General features: G+C 42.8%; 1 protein-coding gene across 1 annotated transcript in view; it reads left to right on the top strand.

Annotated features, from left to right (window-relative positions):
* The window catches only part of GAREM1 (GRB2 associated regulator of MAPK1 subtype 1), a 101,525-nt gene extending 85,675 nt beyond the window's left edge, over positions 1-15,850 (top strand). The window contains exons 5-7 of the mRNA XM_026841454.1: positions 3,531-4,709; positions 9,745-9,911; positions 13,180-15,850. Coding sequence (XP_026697255.1) covers positions 3,531-4,709; positions 9,745-9,911; positions 13,180-14,092 — 2,259 coding nt within the window. The 3' untranslated portion in view covers positions 14,093-15,850. The remainder of the gene's footprint in view (positions 1-3,530; positions 4,710-9,744; positions 9,912-13,179) is intronic.
* Positions 15,851-18,697: the final 2,847 nt, after the last annotated feature.

Below are 18,697 nucleotides of genomic sequence, written 5' to 3'. Positions count from 1 at the left end.
CCAAATCATGTTGTCTTTAAGCATACTGTTTGGTGTGAATCAGATCTGCTCTGATTGACTGATTGCCTGTGAAGTTCACCAAAGGCAAAGCGCAAAGCCCAGCACCTGGGATGCTGTAAGCCCTGCAACAAGCAGATGGGCTAGCAAGTGGCTCTGTGGAAAAAAGGGGTGCCTGGTGGACAGTAGTCGTGGTGTGGCAAATGTGGCCAACAGCATGTTGGGCTGAATTAGCAGAAGTGTAGCCAGATGGTTGAGGTTGGTGATTATTCCTCACCATTTGGCACTTGTGATGCTACAGCTGTAGTATTGCTTCCAGTTTTGGAAACGGCTGTTTTCCAATAGCACACTAATACAAGAAAGACACTGACATGTGGGAGTGAGTGCAGTATACCAAGATGGTCAGGGGGCTGTAGCAAGCTCTGTATTAGGAGAGGCAGGGAGGACTGGGTTTGTCCAGCCTTGAGAGGGCTGATGGAACCTAGTGGGGGGGTATAACAGACTGACAGACTCATCTGAGGTGCTTGGGGGGAGGACAAGAGGCAACAGGCACGAGTTAGAACACGAGATTTCCGCTCTAAAATATAAGAAAAAAAAATTTTAATGAGGTTGGCTGAACACAAGCAGAGGTTGCCCAGAGAAAATGTGGCTTCTCTGTCTTTAGAGAGACTAAAAATTTAACTGGACGTGACCTTGAGCAAGCTGCTGAGCTGCGCCTGCTTTGAGGACCAGGTTGGGCTTGAAGACTCTGAGGGTCCTTCCCAACCTAGAGGATTCTACAGGCCTCACGTGATGTCCTGTGCTAAAGTCCATGGCCCTATTTGTTGATGTTTTTCTAAGTTTTGTGGCCACTGATAAAGTGAAATGTTTGAGTGAACAAGACAGCAAGTTTGATTTTCGTAGGTCATTGCTACAGGGACAAAGTAAAGGTCATTTAGCTATGTAATCTGAGAAACAAAAACTTAGAGATATCTGTGCTTGAGTTTCTAGATTATTTTAGAGTGATTGGTCTGTATGGTATTTGTTGGTAATATCCTGAAACACATATTTACCTACGATGTATGCTTCATAGTTGTTAACTACCGTATGGTAATGAATGAATTAACCTAACACAAGAAGAGAGGAGTTCCCTTTCTTGACTTTCAGAATTTAAATTTTAAAACGTACTTAGCTTGCTGAGGTGTACCAGCAGCCTTAACTTCATGATAGGAAGGTTGAAAGGATAGGGATAAAGTTCTGCAGTCTTAGACTTTCAATTTTACTTTCTGATATTTTTTTTTAATTACAGTTTTGGACAGCAGCCGGTGCCTTGTATTTTTGTTCAGAAGGAAGAGTGCAGATTTCTGAGTGCCAAACTAGAACTTCAGCATGACTTTTCTTTTGTTCTAGCACAGTAAAATTCAGCCTTAGTTCACCTATTACTATCCTGTGACTGTATTTAAAAAAAAAAAAAGGAACATTTTTCAAATTTTTGAATTGAGAATAATTTGATCTTTAAATATGCCTGTTAAATCTAAAAATCTGTTGCCCTCTGGCTGGTTGAAATGAATGCCATTAATAAGCAGCTGCTTTGTGAGACCTTAGTTGTGAAGCTTGGCCCAGTTACCTCTGTGGTTTCACATCTGACCCACCGTTTCCTTGTACAGTGGCTTGTTTGTTTGTGAATCACTAGGGAACTGCGAGTTGGCTGAGCAGCAGCTCCCACAGCCGTAGGTTGTGACACCTCCCTCGCTCCGGCTGGTGTCCTGCAGGAAGGAAGAAAAAGCTGTAACTGTACCATCTCCAGTTAAAATATCTGACAGTGTAGTTGATGTTGTCAAAAGAAGACTTTTGTGGGGACTTGTTGAAGCTAGAAACTGGTATCTTACAGAATGTGCCCTCTCAGAAAGAGAAGTGGGGATTGAACGGTACATGCACAGAGCCTTGTGTGTCCTCAGCCCTCAGCAGCTCCACTGAAGGCAGGGCTACATGGCTGCAGCCCAAAAGCAGTGAGGGCTCTGTGGTGGTTTTGAGGAGAAACCAGCAATGAGTGTCACACCAGTGTTACCAGCAAAAAAGATGAGTGCTTTCCTTTCATGTCATGGTGTTTCAAAATGCTGTCTGGCCAGTGGTGTGAACTGTGAATGAGTATTGCGTACCATAAATCCTAGTAGTTTCCTGGATTAGACCAATTAGTGTTTGTTTAGATAATTCAGGGCTTGAATGACTTCCTCTCCGGAAGCCCTGAGACTGAAGTGCTAAGGCAGCACACCTCGGCTGAGCTGCCCTTGCACTTGCTCTGAAAGGTTTGCAGAGTATAATCACAACTTTACAAATACAGGTGAATTACAGATCACGTTTTACAAGAGGAAGTGTTATTCACAGCACTTCTCGGTTATTAACTGGTTGGAATTGCAGCCTTAATTTCATGCAATGGCTATTCTGTGATGATACCCGAGTTTGAAGCCTGGAACTTGAGCTTCACACAGCTCCGTGATGTCTTTAGGTGTTGTGGAGGTGGGGAAGTAATACACAATATGTTTTCATTTGCAATTTTTATAGTATGCTCAATATTTCTAGATAAAATGGTCTATTATATAATGAGTCAGTAGTGTTTATTTGATGTACCTTCCTTTATGAGTAGGTATCTGCTGCTATTGAGGAGGAGCTGGGTAGGTTCTGTTAGGTCCCTGAAAAGGGCTTTTCACATTAAACCACTCAAATACAAAGCAGAGCGATCTTGTCTATAAAGAGTTATTCCAGTCTTAAGGAAATAACTTCAGGAACAAATGAGCCTTGGACATCTGTTTTGCCTTTTTTTTTTTTTCTTTCCAGTCCCATTTCCATACTAGAAAAGCACACACATGGCTGTGCATATGTTGTTTAATCTCTTAAATTGCAATTATGATCAAAAAATGAGGAAGGAAGTCTATGACTAGGAGAGCAAAGCAGAAGAGGAGTTAGGCATATAGAATAGACCGATATTCTTAACTTCTCCTTCAGGGAGTAGATGTCATCTGTCATTCCTCCTAGCTTGGAAGACATTATATCAAAGGGATATGCTTCATCCATAACGATGAGATCACCTTTTCTGTTCCTCAGGGAGCTGAAGATGGTGAAAAAAGAAATTTGCATCCCTCAAGACCCTGGCAAATAAATTCTAACAAACAGCAAAAACAGGGGGTGGGGAAGAAGATACCCAAGGGAATCCAGCCACGCTCTGTCGTAGCTGTATGACACGTGACTATTTGAATTGCTGGGATATGTGGATTTGTCCTTTCTTTAAAAATGGATTATGTTTGTTCTCATGCCTTCTTTGACAGTTTCAGGTGGCTGTTTCCAGTCAAGTAAGATTCAGGAATGTGCAGAACAGTAAAAAAAGATTACTTGGTGAGCTTCAGGTTAAACACCTTGCGCTTGACTGCTCAGCTGTTCAAATAAAGTTAGTTGTCTCCCAATATACAGTCTTGTAAGTTTAGTCTCAATAGGGTTGTTACGTTTTGAAGTATTATCTTCAGTGGGGGAAAAACATATTTTTTATTATTATTTTTCAGGTGGCTTCAGGTGAATGCAATGAAGACACTGAGGTTTACAACATTACCCTTAGTACAGGGGATGAGCTCACTTTAATGGGGCAAGCAGAAATTCTTTATGCAAAATCTTCTAAGGAGAAGTCACGACTCAACACCATCTTCAAAAAAATCGGGAAACTTAATTCAATTAGTAAGCTAGGCAGAGGCAAAATGCCCTGCCTCATCTGCATGAATCACAGGACCAACGAAAGCATCAGTCTCCCATTCCAGTGTAAGGGCAAGTTCAGCACCCGCAGCCCACTGGAGGTGCAGATGCAAGAAGGTGAGCACACGATTCGCAATATAGTAGAAAAAACCAGGCTGCCCGTTAACGTGACTGTTCCAAGTCCTACACCAAGAAACCCTTATGACCTGCATTTTATCCGTGAAGGGCACAGGTACAAGTTCGTCAACATTCAGACCAAGACTGTGGTGGTTTGCTGTGTGCTTCGTGGAAACAAAATTATTCCCATGCATTTTCCTTTGCACTTGACGCTTCCGAAATTTACTCTACCTGACAGTCTGGTGAAGGGGGAGCTGTGGCATGAATCCCTCATCCAGCATTGGTTTAATATATGCCAGGAACAGTTTGACATAGATGAGTATTCCCGTGCCGTGAGAGATGTGAAAACTGACTGGAACGAAGACTGCAAGAGCCCAAAGAAGAGCCGATGCACAGGGCATAGCCACATGCCCAACTCCCTCAGCTACGCACGAGACGAGCTTACACAGTCCTTCCACCGGCTTTCGGTGTGCGTCTATGGGAACAACTTGCATGGGAACAGTGAAGTGAACCTCCACGGCTGCAGGGACTTGTGTAATGAGTGGGCCCTGTTCTCTCATGATGCTCTTCAGTACCAGGAGTCTGGTGACAGTAGCAGTGATTATCTTTTTCCTGAAGTTAGTGAAGAATCGATGTTTCTGCCTACAAAGCCAGAACTTCCTTACGAAGAGCTGTGGTTGGACCAAGGGTCTGGAAAGGCTGGCGACCAGCCTCTCACTCGCTCGCTAAGTGAGAAGAACAAATGTGACAACTACAGAGGATCTTTCCGATCAAAGTGTGGTACCACATCTCTTCCTGTGCCTGCGACTGTCGGAGCAACCACAAAGTCTTCAGATGTTTCCCTACCTCCACCTCCAGTGCCTCCCAAATCAGAAGCAGTAAGTCTAGATTATTTATCTTGGCTGGTTTCTTTTTTTCAATGGTAAAGAATGTGCTTTTTTTTTAGGAAGACTTGGTGGGGAGGGACACATGGAGGGCAAGAAAATGGTGAGACTTTGTGAGATGTGTAACTTCACCTGGTTTCCTACCCAAGTGTAAGTCATGTTCTAAAAATCACCAGAGTATATTTAATGTAACTGATCTAGTAGCTTAATCCTGATACTTTCAGGTGATATTTATTGGGCACTGTTACTCCCACAAACAAAGTCTAAAAATTGCTAGGTCACTTCCTCCCCTGGCTTTTCACATCAGTCCTCCACGTGGCCTCCATATTTTCTCATCTTTTCTGTGGCCAAAGCGTGTGGGGCATGACCCCACTTTGGAACTGCCTCAGATCACCTTATTGTGTGCGTCTTCAATAAACAGGCCCTGATAATGAGGACAGCTAGAATTTTTATGGATTTGAAATGTTTGTTCATGAGAGATTGTCTTCTCTGTTACGAGTCTATGGCAGATTTTGAAGAATATTAAGTGTCATTGACCTCGAGCAAACTTTATCAAACTAGACCTGAACTAATGGCTCTGTAATGCTTAATGAAAGAAAACACACTTAAATAGGAACTCTGCAGAGTTGATAAATGAGCCTTCTAGAGGACACAATTTTAAACAGAACATGTTTTCTATCCTAGGGTTTCTGATGAAAACTCATGGGAGAAATCACTTCTCCAAACCATGAAATATTGTGGAGACTTTAGAGGCAAAAAATACAAAGATGTTTTATCTACAGGGGTTTAAGTGAACTGGGTGGAAAATCCAACCATTACATGGTCTCTTGACATAGTCCTGAACATGGGTTTTTTTAAGAAAAAAAAACATGAAAGAAAAAAGAAAACTTCCCCAGGAAAGAGTATCTAGGAATCTTTGGCAAAATCTAAATGATACATACTTATGTCACATGAATCTTAACAGATATTATAATTTAACAAATTAGTTTTGCAGGGGATTTGCTGGAATTTAAATAAAGTATTGTTCCATTTTCAAGTCAAATTATATTTTCAACAGCATGGCTGCACTGATGTACATCTAATCTGAGACCAAACCATGGTGATCCCATCCCTTTCCTTTTTCCATCTAACAGTCCGGCAGTGTTGGCCCATAGCCTTTCCATCATGAGCCCGGTCACAATGTGGTTGAAAGCTAAATTGTATTTATTTGTCCTGGGTTAGCCTGCAGTTGATTGCCATGGGCATCCCCCTGGCCAAGCTACTCGGCTGCTGGGGGTGTGCAATGGAGAGAGGGGGAGGAGAAAGTCTGTGCAGGCATGAAATCACAACTGCAACCCTTTGACCGTGCCGCCAGAACTTCCCAAAAAAACAGCTGCAGCAGCTTCAGCAAGGAGAGAAGGTCAAGACATTACGTCGTCTTAGCAGAGAGTATTTACATGCAACGTCTAAGTGCAGGAACCCAGGAGCACTTGCCTTCGAGGTCAGGTATGCACCGATGCTTTGTCCAGACGCCTTTGGACAAGTGCCCAGCAGCACCATATCGAGATGAGGTTCCCTGGCAGCCTACGCTGATGTAAACCGGCATGGGGCTGGTCCCACCCTCCTCCTCCTCCTCCTTTCCCAGCCACATGGTCCTGGCTCCTCTTTTGTGCTGGCTCTGGCACTCCTGCGCCTGGGCAGGCAGCCAGGTCTGGATCTGGAAAATGATTAGTTTCCTGCTGATTTCTGTGAGCTGAACTGTTTCAGCACGGGGTCAAAGGAGCGGCAGAACCAGCACCGGGGAGCAGGCGGGAGGGCAGCTGCCCCTGTAGCGGAGTGAGGGCAGCCCTCCTGGCAGGGGGATGCCAGCCCCCCGGGTCATGGGATACTGGGAGAGCTGTGGAGCACCTGTACAGCATCACTGTGGACCCTGACAATTGAGGAGGCGTCATGGCACAGTGACTCCCTTCTGGGGGCAGCAGGGTGGTGTTTGGAATAGATACGTATGTTGCCTTTTAAGGTAATTTAGAAAAGTGTGTGATTCTTATCACGTGTGTCTTACATTACTGAGGTAGTGTGTGAGTGCTGTCAGCAATTCTGTTACTTCTTTCTAGCCAGGTGGGAGAAATAACTTCTGCTACAGATACTAGCTTGCATTTAGAGGTGGACAGGGGGTGTAACCCTCTAAAAAGTAAAACAAAATAAAAACCCTACATCTCCATAGATTATTATAAATTAGACTCTGTTTTGTGGCTTCCTGGAACAGCTTTGAAATGAGTATCAGTGACCTACTGAATTCATCAGTGGGCTGGGGCCGAGATGTTTGCATGGTTTCCACGTAGGGTATTTATAGAATAAGTAGATCTCAGGAGCTGCTTATGAATATGCGGTTTAGTCATCGCTCCCTCTAGAATGATATTCCATACAGTTTCTGTATAATGGTTGGCTGGCAATTGTATTTTTGCATGCACTAAATTTAAAGTGTGTGTACAGGAGCTCTTTGCAGGAGAGAAAAGGACATTTGGGGATTTCAGATGCTGTTCTGGTTTTCTTCTCTCCGGCAGGATGAAGCATTATGATATATCATGTATTTTCTAAATACCTTTCAGAAATCAAAGTAGCATGAAGACAGAAGGGGGGGGTGCAAATGACCTCTGAATTAAGGCCTGTAAATTAGAAATTGCTTCAGTCCCCAAACACTAATTTTCCTAAAATCAGAGGCTGTTTTCCTGATTGATTTAAAGCATGTCCCTGATGGAGTGTGCTGGAAGTTCAGGCGCCTGTCAACAAGGAGCGTTGAACCGCTCTGTATTACTCTTGCGATCACACTGGTGATGGGGTGGGTTTTATCCAGGCGGCCTCAGAAGCAGTCACTGTGACAGGCACCTGCAATGCCCAGATTCGGGAGTGACACCCCAGGGCCCAGGGGGTGCTGGCAGGTCGTGGGCTGGCACCAAGGAAAAGGAGCAGAGGTCTTAAAATATATTTCACACCATCAGAAGGGGGTCACCATCCCTGGGTCACAGGAAAGAGTTGGAGCATGGGAGGGCTCAGACAGTGACAACTAGAAGTCCCAGGACGTGCAGTGCAAATGCACTTTATCTGTATCTGGCAGCCACATGGCATCTAGTGCTTTTGGACAAAAGAGTATTTCCTACTAACAGCAGCAGCCATCGAGGTGATTGTCATGTCTCACCATGGCTGTTCCCCTCCTCACACGTTTATTTCATCACTGTTTGTTTGAACCAAGCGAGGGTAGCTCTCCTCTGAAGTTTTCCCTTGCTCTTGTCAGTTTAATCTGCAGAATCTCTCCTTTTTACTCCTCTGCTGGTTTTCCTGAGGGCTGTGTCTGGCAGCAGTAATCGCCGTCTTGTGACAGGGACCAACTGGGACTGCAAACCAGTATTATTTATGGCCTTGTTCTGATCTGCGATCTAGGTCAGCAAGGGAGCCTGGCATAGTTTGTTATGCCAGCACCATTGAATGCCAGCAGTCTTCCCAGGAAAGAGTCCCTTTAACCCCTTGACCGTTACTGTGCTCCAAGAGCTCCCCTGAATGGTCTCTCTAACCCCACGGGTATATATTCAATAGCATGCAGTATTAACTTTGCCTAGACTGACTTGGAGGAAAAAAAAAAAAATTAAGTCCATAGGCATCCTTGGGGCACAGCACTAAAATGATTGAAGAGTTTTAGGCCTGAATTCAATAACAAACATGAATAAAATTGATTTTTTTTTTTTTTTTTTTTTTTTTTTTTTTTTTTTCAAGATTTATTTCAGTGTTTTATGCTGTCGGGCATTTCCTGTAATTTTGACTTGTTTTGAATTAGGGAAAAAATGTACTACAGTGTCCTAGTCCCCAATTTTCCATTTCGCAAAAGTACTAAATGGATTGTTGCATTTTGAAAGCACCAAAGTGGATTGCAAAAGGTTCCACATTTATTTTGTTTTTAAATGAATTAAATCACTTTAATTGCTAATTATGTGTTGCAGAACTGCTAGGATAACTTTTAGTTCTGCAGTGTTGTTAAATTTAAAAATAAACTGTAACTTTCAAACACAGGGAATTTCCTTTTTCTGGTGCATCTAATACAGTTTCAAGACAAGGAGAATGTAGAAGTCTCTTCCTGCCCCGGGAGAGGTGGTGAGTCCTTAAAAAATCCTGCCTGGCACCCTAATTCTCAGTAGCCGTGCTCACCTCTAGCCCTGCTAAATAAAGTTGCTCTCCCAAACATGTACTGATGAGATTAAGGTCTTAATTCAATTTTTTCAATGGGGATAGATCCAGATATTTGGTCTACCTAGGCAGACCAAACTAAATTTTAGATAACCAGTGCTGTAGTCATGTGTTTTAAGCTGCAGAGTTGGCTGGCTGCAAAAAGTAGACCTGCTGTCTGGGTGCATTATTTGAATGGGGTCTTCTGCCTACACCTTTCAACTTGTAAGTATTGTAGTTAACCTTATCCTGGACTGCTTTGGCAGCTACAGAAGGACTGAAGTTTTAGATTTGAATCCCAGCATCTGGTAAATATGAGATACATGGTACTATTCCTGGGGAGGAAGGCTGGGAATTATCCTCAAGCTGGATGGCTGAGTAGTAAGTCAGGAAACATCAAATTCTGTTGAGATCTTTTCATTACGTAAGCTCGGTTTATTGCATCTAAATAAACAACACTAGTGAAGTTTAAGCCTAATGAATTGCTCCTTACAAAATGTAAAATATCTGGAACAGTCTGATTTTATGTGTTATTTGAAGGTTCTTTTACATTGTTTCATTGCTGTTACTTTTTTAATGAGGGGATATCAAACTACTGAAAAGCACCCTAAAAAAGTTTACTAGCTGCTCTACTGGTAGCATGGCGTTCTTTTGGACTGCTTTGACAGCCACATATTGTTGCAAATGTATATACTTAGCATCATTTTTCTTTTCTCCTCCCTTTTAAATTATTTCCTTTCACAGAATAAGGCAGAACCAGATGTGTTTCATCTGACTGAGAGTGCTATTGCCCAGACTTTCTCGCTGTTTACTTGCATGTTCTTCGTTTGTACAGGTAAAAGAGGAATGCAGGCTCCTGAATGCTCCCCCTGTCCCACCACGGAGTTCAAAGCCGTCATCCACCAGTCCTTCCATCCCTCCTCGTACGGTCAAATCTGCACGACAGCAGACCCGCTCTCCTAGCCCTACTCTGTCCTACTACTCTTCAGGACTTCACAACATGTATGTGTTTGAGCTGTGAGAGCCCCATGCTAGAACTTTTTGCACAAGTTAAATCTAGCAGTATGGTTTTTTGAAGGCACTTGTTTGTAAAGGCATGGTACTGTGTCAGAGTTGCTGACTTTTTGTGAAATGGGCTAACCTGTCAAGTTATTTTTAAAAATAACTCGAGGGAAGGCAAAGCTCCAGCAGAAAGTATGTTTTACTAGATAGGACATAGCAATATATATTAAATATGTGTGCACACTGCTATAGGTAATCTAACTGTAAGGTGACACTGGCTATCTAATGGAAAATCCCGTACAGTTCTGTATAATTCTTGAAAGGCTTCAATCTTCAAACCAGAAAATCTCAAAGTTAGTTTTGGGGTGGGATTTCAGTGCTACATGCATGCAGTGCAGCCAGCTCTGGTAAGTGGGCACACAAAAGGGGTGTGCTCATCTATAAATGTGTGTACCAATTATATGGGAACCTACGGGGTGGGTATGATGGAGAGCAGAGAGGCCAGCAGACACCACTGAGTGTAAAGTGAGGTGTCGCAGAAGGAGGCCAGACAGCTTCCAGATCAAATCCACTTCAGCACAAACCCAACCCACAAACTGGAAAATCCACTCAACCTAGACAAAAGTTGACAGTGAGTTTTGAATTATGTGGCTGCATACCTTTTCCTAGCAATGCAGTATTCTTCCTTTGGCTTTAGAAACCTTTAGAAACCTTTAGGCTTTAGATACCTTTGGAATTCTCACCTCCTTTCTGCCTTGAATGTCTTGTTGCCGTTATTTTTGGTATCTTCAATGACAAGATACTACCTGTCTGGGTATTACAAATTGATCTGAAACGTCACTGAAATCATTTCAGCCTAGATGCAATTGGTATAATAATAACTTACGCTGGAATTGCCTTTCTAAGCCGTACTGCACATTTGTAGCTTAGTATTGTGTATCTGGCAATGATCACTCTAGATCAAGGCTGCTCGTTTGTTTTTATGAAAGCCTGTTGGGTAGTTCTGTCAAGGTCTTCTCCACAGGAGGCTGAGCACAAGACCTCCCAAGCATTTGGGGCCCACCAAATGCTGCTTTCTCTGTAGCTAAGAGTACATCTGCCTCCCAGGAAATCAGGAAAACAGTGAAAAGTGAAGTTTCTCAGGAATGCAGGTTTTTGCCTTGAACCTCACAATATTTGCATGAAATTCATCTCCAGCTTGGGTCCAGACCACATATCTCTGTTTTGGTAGAACTGACCTAGTGCTGCTGAGGAAGCTGCTAGAAAATTGGCAATGTGTGGAGTAGCCAGATTGCTAGTGAACTTGCTTTTCAAGTCTTGCCATTTTTATCAATGATCTTACCTTCTGGATCATGAACAGTTGCAACCAATATTTTAAACACAAACAAAACCAATGTGACTTGTTCTTATCCGCCTATAAAAATGCCTGACTTGAGGTGTGTTTGAGGTTTCTCTTACATCCTTTGGCACTGTGTCCCAGTGAGTTAATTTTGGTGGAGGATGAATAAGGAAGCACTTGGAAAACATTACTTTATCAGTTTTCATTAATTCTGTTAACCTTTTAAATCATTAAATGTTCTCATTTCTAATATTAAATTAGAGAACAGAAACAGGATAAATCAATTTAATTCCTCTGTATGGTTAGTTGTTGACAACAACTCACTGACTGTCTTCTCTGAATTGAGCAGCCCCATGGCTTGTTTTGTGAAAAATGCTTTGCACCGTGTATTTTACAGAAATTGGCCTTTAAGCAGCCAGAAATGACCAGTTGACAGTGTATCCTTGTTGAGGGGGAAAAAACCATCTCTGCTATTGTAAACGTCTAACTGCTTTAACTGGCAGGCTTGTATTAGTGACATAAACAGGAGAAAAGAAGAGTTTGGAGGGCATGGAGTGGAGACTGAGGGATGGTTAGATAGAGAGAACTGCATCTGTTGGGGATGAGTTTTACAGATAATTTTCCAGTGATATAGATTAGAACTGCTTTTATGCATCTGTACTTTGTGTTTGAGCTGGGCAAATCCAGGTTGGCTAGTCCTCTTGACTCACTGTAAGCACATGGGGAACTAATTATGTCAGTCCATTCAAAACTATGCTGGTTTTTTGAAAGCTGCTGCCCTCCTCAAGCAGTTTTCGCTGAGCTGTCACAGAATGACTACTGAGTGTCTTTCTTGAGTGGTTAGTTTCCAGGAGAGAGAGGTAGGTAATTAGAACAATTTTTCAACTGTTTGTTTCTGTCTGTTGTGTTAAGTAAGGATTTTATAAATCTGCTAATTGTTTTTTTCCAGTGTTCTGGCTTAATCGGCCAGAATTCCAAAGTTCAACCCAATCCTCAGACTTTCTTTTAGAAAGTTGCATAAAAGCAGCAAACATTTGCTTTTGATAACAGATTTCATGCTTTTGTTGGCATCTCTGTCTCTAGGGAACCCCTGGATATAAACCAGAAGTTCGCTCAGACAGGCTGAGCTTAGTTTACCACCTGAAAGTAGGTCAGGGTAGCTTTCTTTACGTGCCTTTGAAAAACAAGTGTTTCTCACCATAGGTTTTTAAGGATATGAACACACAAACAAGTTACTGTGGGGTAAGCTTAAAACCTGATACTTCAGTACACACAGCTAGGTCTGCTTAACCTTCCCAGTAAAACTCTTCCTTTGGCCATAAGCATTAACTAATTGAATGTTACTGTGCTGTGCACTGGTGCAGCTTTTGTGCTGGTGACCAGTGGGGAAGGATCCTGTGCACATGGAAGTAGTGCTGTAATGTTGGCTCTGAAAGGGTTTTTTGTCATCTCTTATGTCAGTCAAGCTTGGGTCTAGTGCAATGGTGACCTGCCACTGTTATGAACTTTCGCGTACCATGATGCATCTGTGGTATATAATTATAAAATATGGGATTAGAACATCTTCTGGTATATGTGAGGCTGTTACTTTTCCGTGGTGGTGTCCCTCAGGAATCTGACAGTGGAAAAACTGAGTATTTGGGAGATGACACAGAACTGAATTGAGACATCTACCTTTTTAAGAGCTTGAAAAACCAAGACATGAGGCTTTTGGGTACATCAGCATCTTGTCAGGCTTGTAGAATGAGTAAAAGAAGTGTCATTGCATTATTCAAATGTGTCATTAATTCTAATCTTAAAAATTCTGCCAGAGGAAAGATCCTTTCCTTGTGACAGCCACCCTCTGACTCTATCAGATGATGTATGAATTTATTCAAATGCCACGATTATTTTTGTACTAACGGCATCCTTTCTGCTTTGTTCCTTAAGCAGTGTCACAGAGAACGACAACATCAACCCAACCGAGAGCACACCTGTTTCCTGCTACCCTTGTAACATGATGAAAACTGAATCCAAAGAGTCTGAGAGCATGATGCCTTTGGGAAGCCCCTCAACTGAAGCTCTGCCTTCAAGGTTATCTTGGCCAAACCATTTTTCAGGAACTGCTGAAGGCCTGAATCGGAGTGATTTCCTGCTCGATCCAAGCAGGAGCTACAGTTACCCCAGACAGAAGACTCCAGGTACGCCAAAGAGAAACTGTCCAGCACCTTTGACTTTTGACTTCGATGGGTGTGAGCTCCCAGCGGGGTACTCCCCGCTGACCCCAGCAGAGTTCACAAACACCATCTCTAGCTGTCCAAAGTCAGCGAGTTACTCTCTAGACTGCACTGATGAGAAAACGCTGGGAGTCAGCAATGCAAAGCAGAGCCATTCATGTCCTGCCTTACCTCCTCGGGCACCAAAGTCAAGTGAAGACAAAACAATTACAGACATGTGTCCCTTGCCACTGAAAATAGATGGTGCCGAAGAGGAGTCGAAAACTGGTTCTCCAGACCTCTTGGAAGATCAGTATCTTGTTAAAAAGGGCATGCAGGATACGTTCTCTGTGTCTTATCCCTTCTCATCTCCCCTCCACCTGCAGTTAGCACCAAGATCTTGTGGGGATGGCTCTCCCTGGCAGCCACCCACAGACCTTTCTGGACTCTCCATAGAGGAAGTGTCTAAATCGCTGAGGTTTATTGGTCTGTCAGAAGATGTCATATCGTTTTTTGTTACAGAGAAGATTGATGGTAATTTACTGGTTCAGCTTACAGAAGAAATCCTGTCAGAAGACTTTAAGCTAAGCAAATTGCAGGTTAAGAAAATACTACAGTTCATTAATGGCTGGCGGCCCAAGATGTGATGCTGACTAGTTATTAGTGAAACTGTAGGCGATGTGCTCAGTGCACTTCAGCTAATACATCACTTCCTGTTTTTTGCACTAAAAAGCCCTTCCTGTAAATAGTAGTAGAAAAATTCTTACTATGCAGATAAACATTTTTGAGTGGTGAACGGAATTTTTTTTTTTTAATGTCAATAATAAAGGTAGAGAATCTGCAGAGGTGTGCCTTGTGCATATCTGAACATTCAACAGCTGCTAAAAACTGGACACTAAGGGAACTTTTACTCTGTAGTCTGTTAAGACTTAGCTGTATTTATTACTGAACAATTTGATGCTGAAAGACACACACCAATCCAGTTTACAGTTTTGTGTTAACTGCAAAAAAAAAAAAAATTTATTTCTTATGGGATTATTTCTGTTCAAATAATATTTGGCAACATGCTGTGACTTTTCTTCCATTTCTGTTAACAAAAAGCATGTTCAGATACACAAAAGCATTGTTTTGACACTACATCTGAAAATGTTAAGAATTGCTGTGAAGTGCCACTAATACACTATTCTTGCAGCGTGTTTTTATTAACAATATCTTCCTGACTACCTGTAACGTGGATACGTTTTCCATGTTACTCTGAGCAAAAAGAGTTAAATGTTTTTAAAACAAGAGTCTTGCTTAGCTTATTGCCCAGAGGGAAGGGAGAAGGGGGGGTTTTCCTACTGAGCCACTCTGCCCTCACCAATTAAAAGTTTATGACCTGTAGATTTCAAAAGTTGCTTTTGTAGTCAGATGGCTGGAGTAAGTAGCATGGCTTCTGGTTGTGCAGCTTTCTCATGGGAAAGGCAGTTCAGTGCACAGACTTCCCTTGACAGACCCTGCCTGCCACAGTACCCTGCTAGCACAGACCTTGCTGTAGCCTTGCTTTGGCGAAAGACAACCCCTGATGTTTCCTCTGCTGCTGTTAACAATCATCTGAAAATGCACTCAATGCACTACCCTATTCCTGTGGTCGGATCTGTGTGGGAAGGTGATAGTACTCCTGTAGGATGCCTTTGAAATAAAGCATTAGCGAGGTGGGAAGGAACAGCAGCAGCATGACATGCTGGTAAGAAGGGGCCAAGTGAGGGTTTGGGCCATGCCTTGGGAAATGCTTGTGATGTTTAAGTTCACCTGTCTTGTTTGCAGTGGGCTAGGAGGGTGGGGGTGTCAGAGTGGGAAAGACTGTAGCATCGTAAGATGTGTTTCAGTTACCTAGCTGCAAAACCGCACTGCAATAGATGTCATACAGCAATAGCAGTCAAAAGGGAGCATAGAGATGGAAAGGGGGTGTTAGGTTGCCTCTGGAGACCTTTCAGATTTAACTGCACAGAAGGCCAGAAATAGGATTAACTTCTGATAGTCCGTTGCTGATTTCCAGTGCTTGGCAGAACTCTGAAATGTGTCCAAATAACCCTGGGATCTCTTGCCTTTGTGGTACTGAATGCAAGGATTTGCAGAGATCCTCAGAAAACAAGTCTGTAGTGTCCATCCTCAGGAAGAGTGTGTGTCGGGGATCCTCAGGTGGTCAGAGCCAGGGATGCTGGAGCAGCTTCACTTTAACCTGCTGCTGAGCAGAGCCTTGGCCAGGGTGACACCATCACCTGTTTTTCTTACCTTTTTGAAGGATAAAGAATCTCTCTCTCCATTGTAGGGCACATAGTGGGAACATAAAGAGAAAACTGAGAGGAGAGACAAAACCAGGAGACTGGTTTTGCCTGTTTTCTCAACCATATTGACTCATTAAATTTATTTGCAAATGGAGTTTCTGTTGCCTGGGCAAATTTCATGGCATGTCTCCATGCCAAGCATCATTTGTCTTGCAGTAATGCAAACCACCAGTTTCCAACCAGAGAGCAAAGCCCAACTGACGTGGGTATTAGAAAGCAGTGAGCCAAAAAGTATCCCAGTAGAAAAACCCCAAGAGTTCATAATCCTACACTTTTTCTTAATGTATTGACTTTTAGCAACAGATCAATAGCTTTTTAATTAGAGTCCTAAAATATTTTAGCTGCAAGTAAGACTAAAATTAAAATACTGTTCAGATGTGTATGCTTTTTGGTAGGCATATGCAAGAAGTCAACTGCATTTTAACCCTCGCTATGTCAAATGAGTGTTCAAATTTGAAAGGGCCAAATTTTAAATGTCAGGTGCCTGTCTTTGATTTGCTTGGCTTATTAATTCCAGGTAAAAAAGGTAAAATATAGCTCTGACAAAAAAGAGGAGATTGAAGTCGTGGTAATATTAACATTAAATATTTTGAACACCCCCAGGATATTAACATCCCTGAGAAAATAGTGTTCTTTGACTGTGGATGGATACCTATTCCATTATCTGTGCTTACCTGCTTGGAATGTTTTTTCTTGCAAGCAGCGTGGTGGAATTTGCATTAACATCACATGAGCATAGACCAAAGTACAGCTGGCCTGTTGAAAGCCCCAGAAACGTGCAATGATTTCAGAATCAGATCCTGTGTGCAAAAGCACAGCTAAAACCTCTAATTGCAAACCTTGCCATTGATATCCTTCCAGTCGCCTTGTTCTGGCTTGACACTTATTTTTATGCATAATGTGTTAGCATTTGACATTTTCTTTATCCCTTAGCTACTCATCACCTTAATTTTCCAAGCCTTTTATAGTGATTTAGACGTTCCTAACCTTTGTGTTGTGTGGATTACATGACTGTGGCGTTGAGCCACCTGCTGTGATGCCCAAGCTGGACTCAAGTGTCTGCTCTGGTGAAATCAGCAGAGACGAGCAAACTGGGCAGCTGGAGTGTGGTGGCTTGGCCTCACCACCGTGTAGTGTAGGTAGCCAGGCTATGGTAGCAGTGATGCCCAGGGTTCTAACTTAATTTGCTTTCCTCCTGAGCTTAGGTCACAAAATGCTGCACTGCTTACTGTAATTCGAGGTGGAGGAGTTACTTTAACGTTCCCACTGTGATTAGGAAGTAGCTGAAAGCTCTGGGGAATATCCCCATGATACAAACTTTTTACCGACTGGTGTGAATAGGAGAAGACAGCACTCATCATTTGATAGGGCTTGTAAGTGGAGCAGCACCAGGGCATGGGCACTCTCTCATGGGAGTCCCTCGCAGCTGAACTGTTGATGTGGGCTCTTGCCTGGTTTGATGCAACCCAACCAGCCTGTGCAGTGGGTGATCCCAGACAGCTCCCAAGGATGTTAGCAACAGGTGAAACCAGTCTGGTTTGGGAAGGTAGTGGAGTTCAACCATGTTGATGCAAGTTGTGTTGGCTGTCCTTGAGGCCTGAGAGCAGGCTCTGGGCAATTTTGTCTACTGACAGAGATGTAGCCATTGACTTCAGACAACACACATCATGCCAGAGTGGCCCTAAAATCTCTTGCTTTTTGGAGGCAGCCTACTAAAATAGGTCAGTCCTAACCTTGGCTTTCTTTCCTCAGTTTAAATAAATGTAAGACCTCTGGTGCTTATTTACTTATTGGTATCTGAAGTTGTGTGTTATCCTCAGTGGTTTTGTTTGTCTGGGGCTTTTGGTGGCAAAAAAACTGGCATGTCATTCTTCATAGAGCTGTCTCTTTGTCCTGCACCAGGAAACACATCTTTTCTATGCAATGGTCTCATGGCAGTGCAAGGCCTGATGCTGTCTTTAGCGGTGAAAACTGGATTCTGGCATGTGATCTTTTCTGAAAGTGGACGCAGCATTGGCCATGGGAGGGACAGGGAGGAAACTTGAGAGGAAATGCTGGTTTCCTTTAAACAGTCATTGTGCCTAGGATTAAGATTCTTTGTATTACTGGCTGGCTGGCTAACCAAAGCTGTATTGAAATCAACTCGGAGTGCATATTTGCATTCTTATTCTTGCCATATTGTAAAAATTGCCTACAGCTAGAAACTTAGAAAACATTTGGTCCGTCCAAAATTAGAACGAAAATGTATTTTGAAGTGTTCTTTGCAGCTAGAAGCAAGGGTTTGAAGTAAGTGTATTACACATTTTTTTCCAATACAACAGTTTTACTTGCCACTTTAATGGACTTTATTCCACAACAGCTTCAAGAGAAACAGCGTAAATAGCAATGCTGTCTCAAAACCTACCATGTTTCAAATCTGTCTATAAATACTTGAAGTGTTTTCTTCTATGTTTTCTTCTTGAATCAACTCCGTGATTGTCTCCCCACTAAATAAAGTGTGCTGGCACCAGATACTTGCATGCTGCTCAGTGGGGTGCCTGCCTGCAAACAGGTCAGCAAAGTCCTGCCTGCAGGCCAGGGATGGGGTACACCACACCACTTCAATGCCGAACACCAGCCCTATGTGAAAGCTCTCCTGACTCTTCTTTTTGATGCTCTGAAGTTGCAGCGTTCCCATGTACAGGCTGGAAGGTACGAATGAAATCTTAATCAAAGTGAGGGATCATCCTTTTTATTTGCAGTATTAGGGATGGCAGAGCAGTAGGGAAATGCAGGCCCCTTGTTGAGATCTAGCAATAAATGACTCTTCCTTTGTTATGTTTTCAACTCCTGACAGTCCAGGAGTTGTTCATACTTTACCATTTCTGTGCGTAACAACCAAATTTTCAGCATGAAAAAATGCAGAGTGATTCTCTTGACTTGGAC

This window comes from Athene cunicularia (genome assembly GCF_003259725.1).
Source record: "Athene cunicularia isolate RWA chromosome 2 unlocalized genomic scaffold, athCun1 chr2_part1, whole genome shotgun sequence".
NCBI lineage: Eukaryota > Metazoa > Chordata > Aves > Strigiformes > Strigidae > Athene > Athene cunicularia.
Note: the sequence above shows the minus strand (reverse complement) of the source record. Positions and strands in the feature narration are given on the sequence as shown.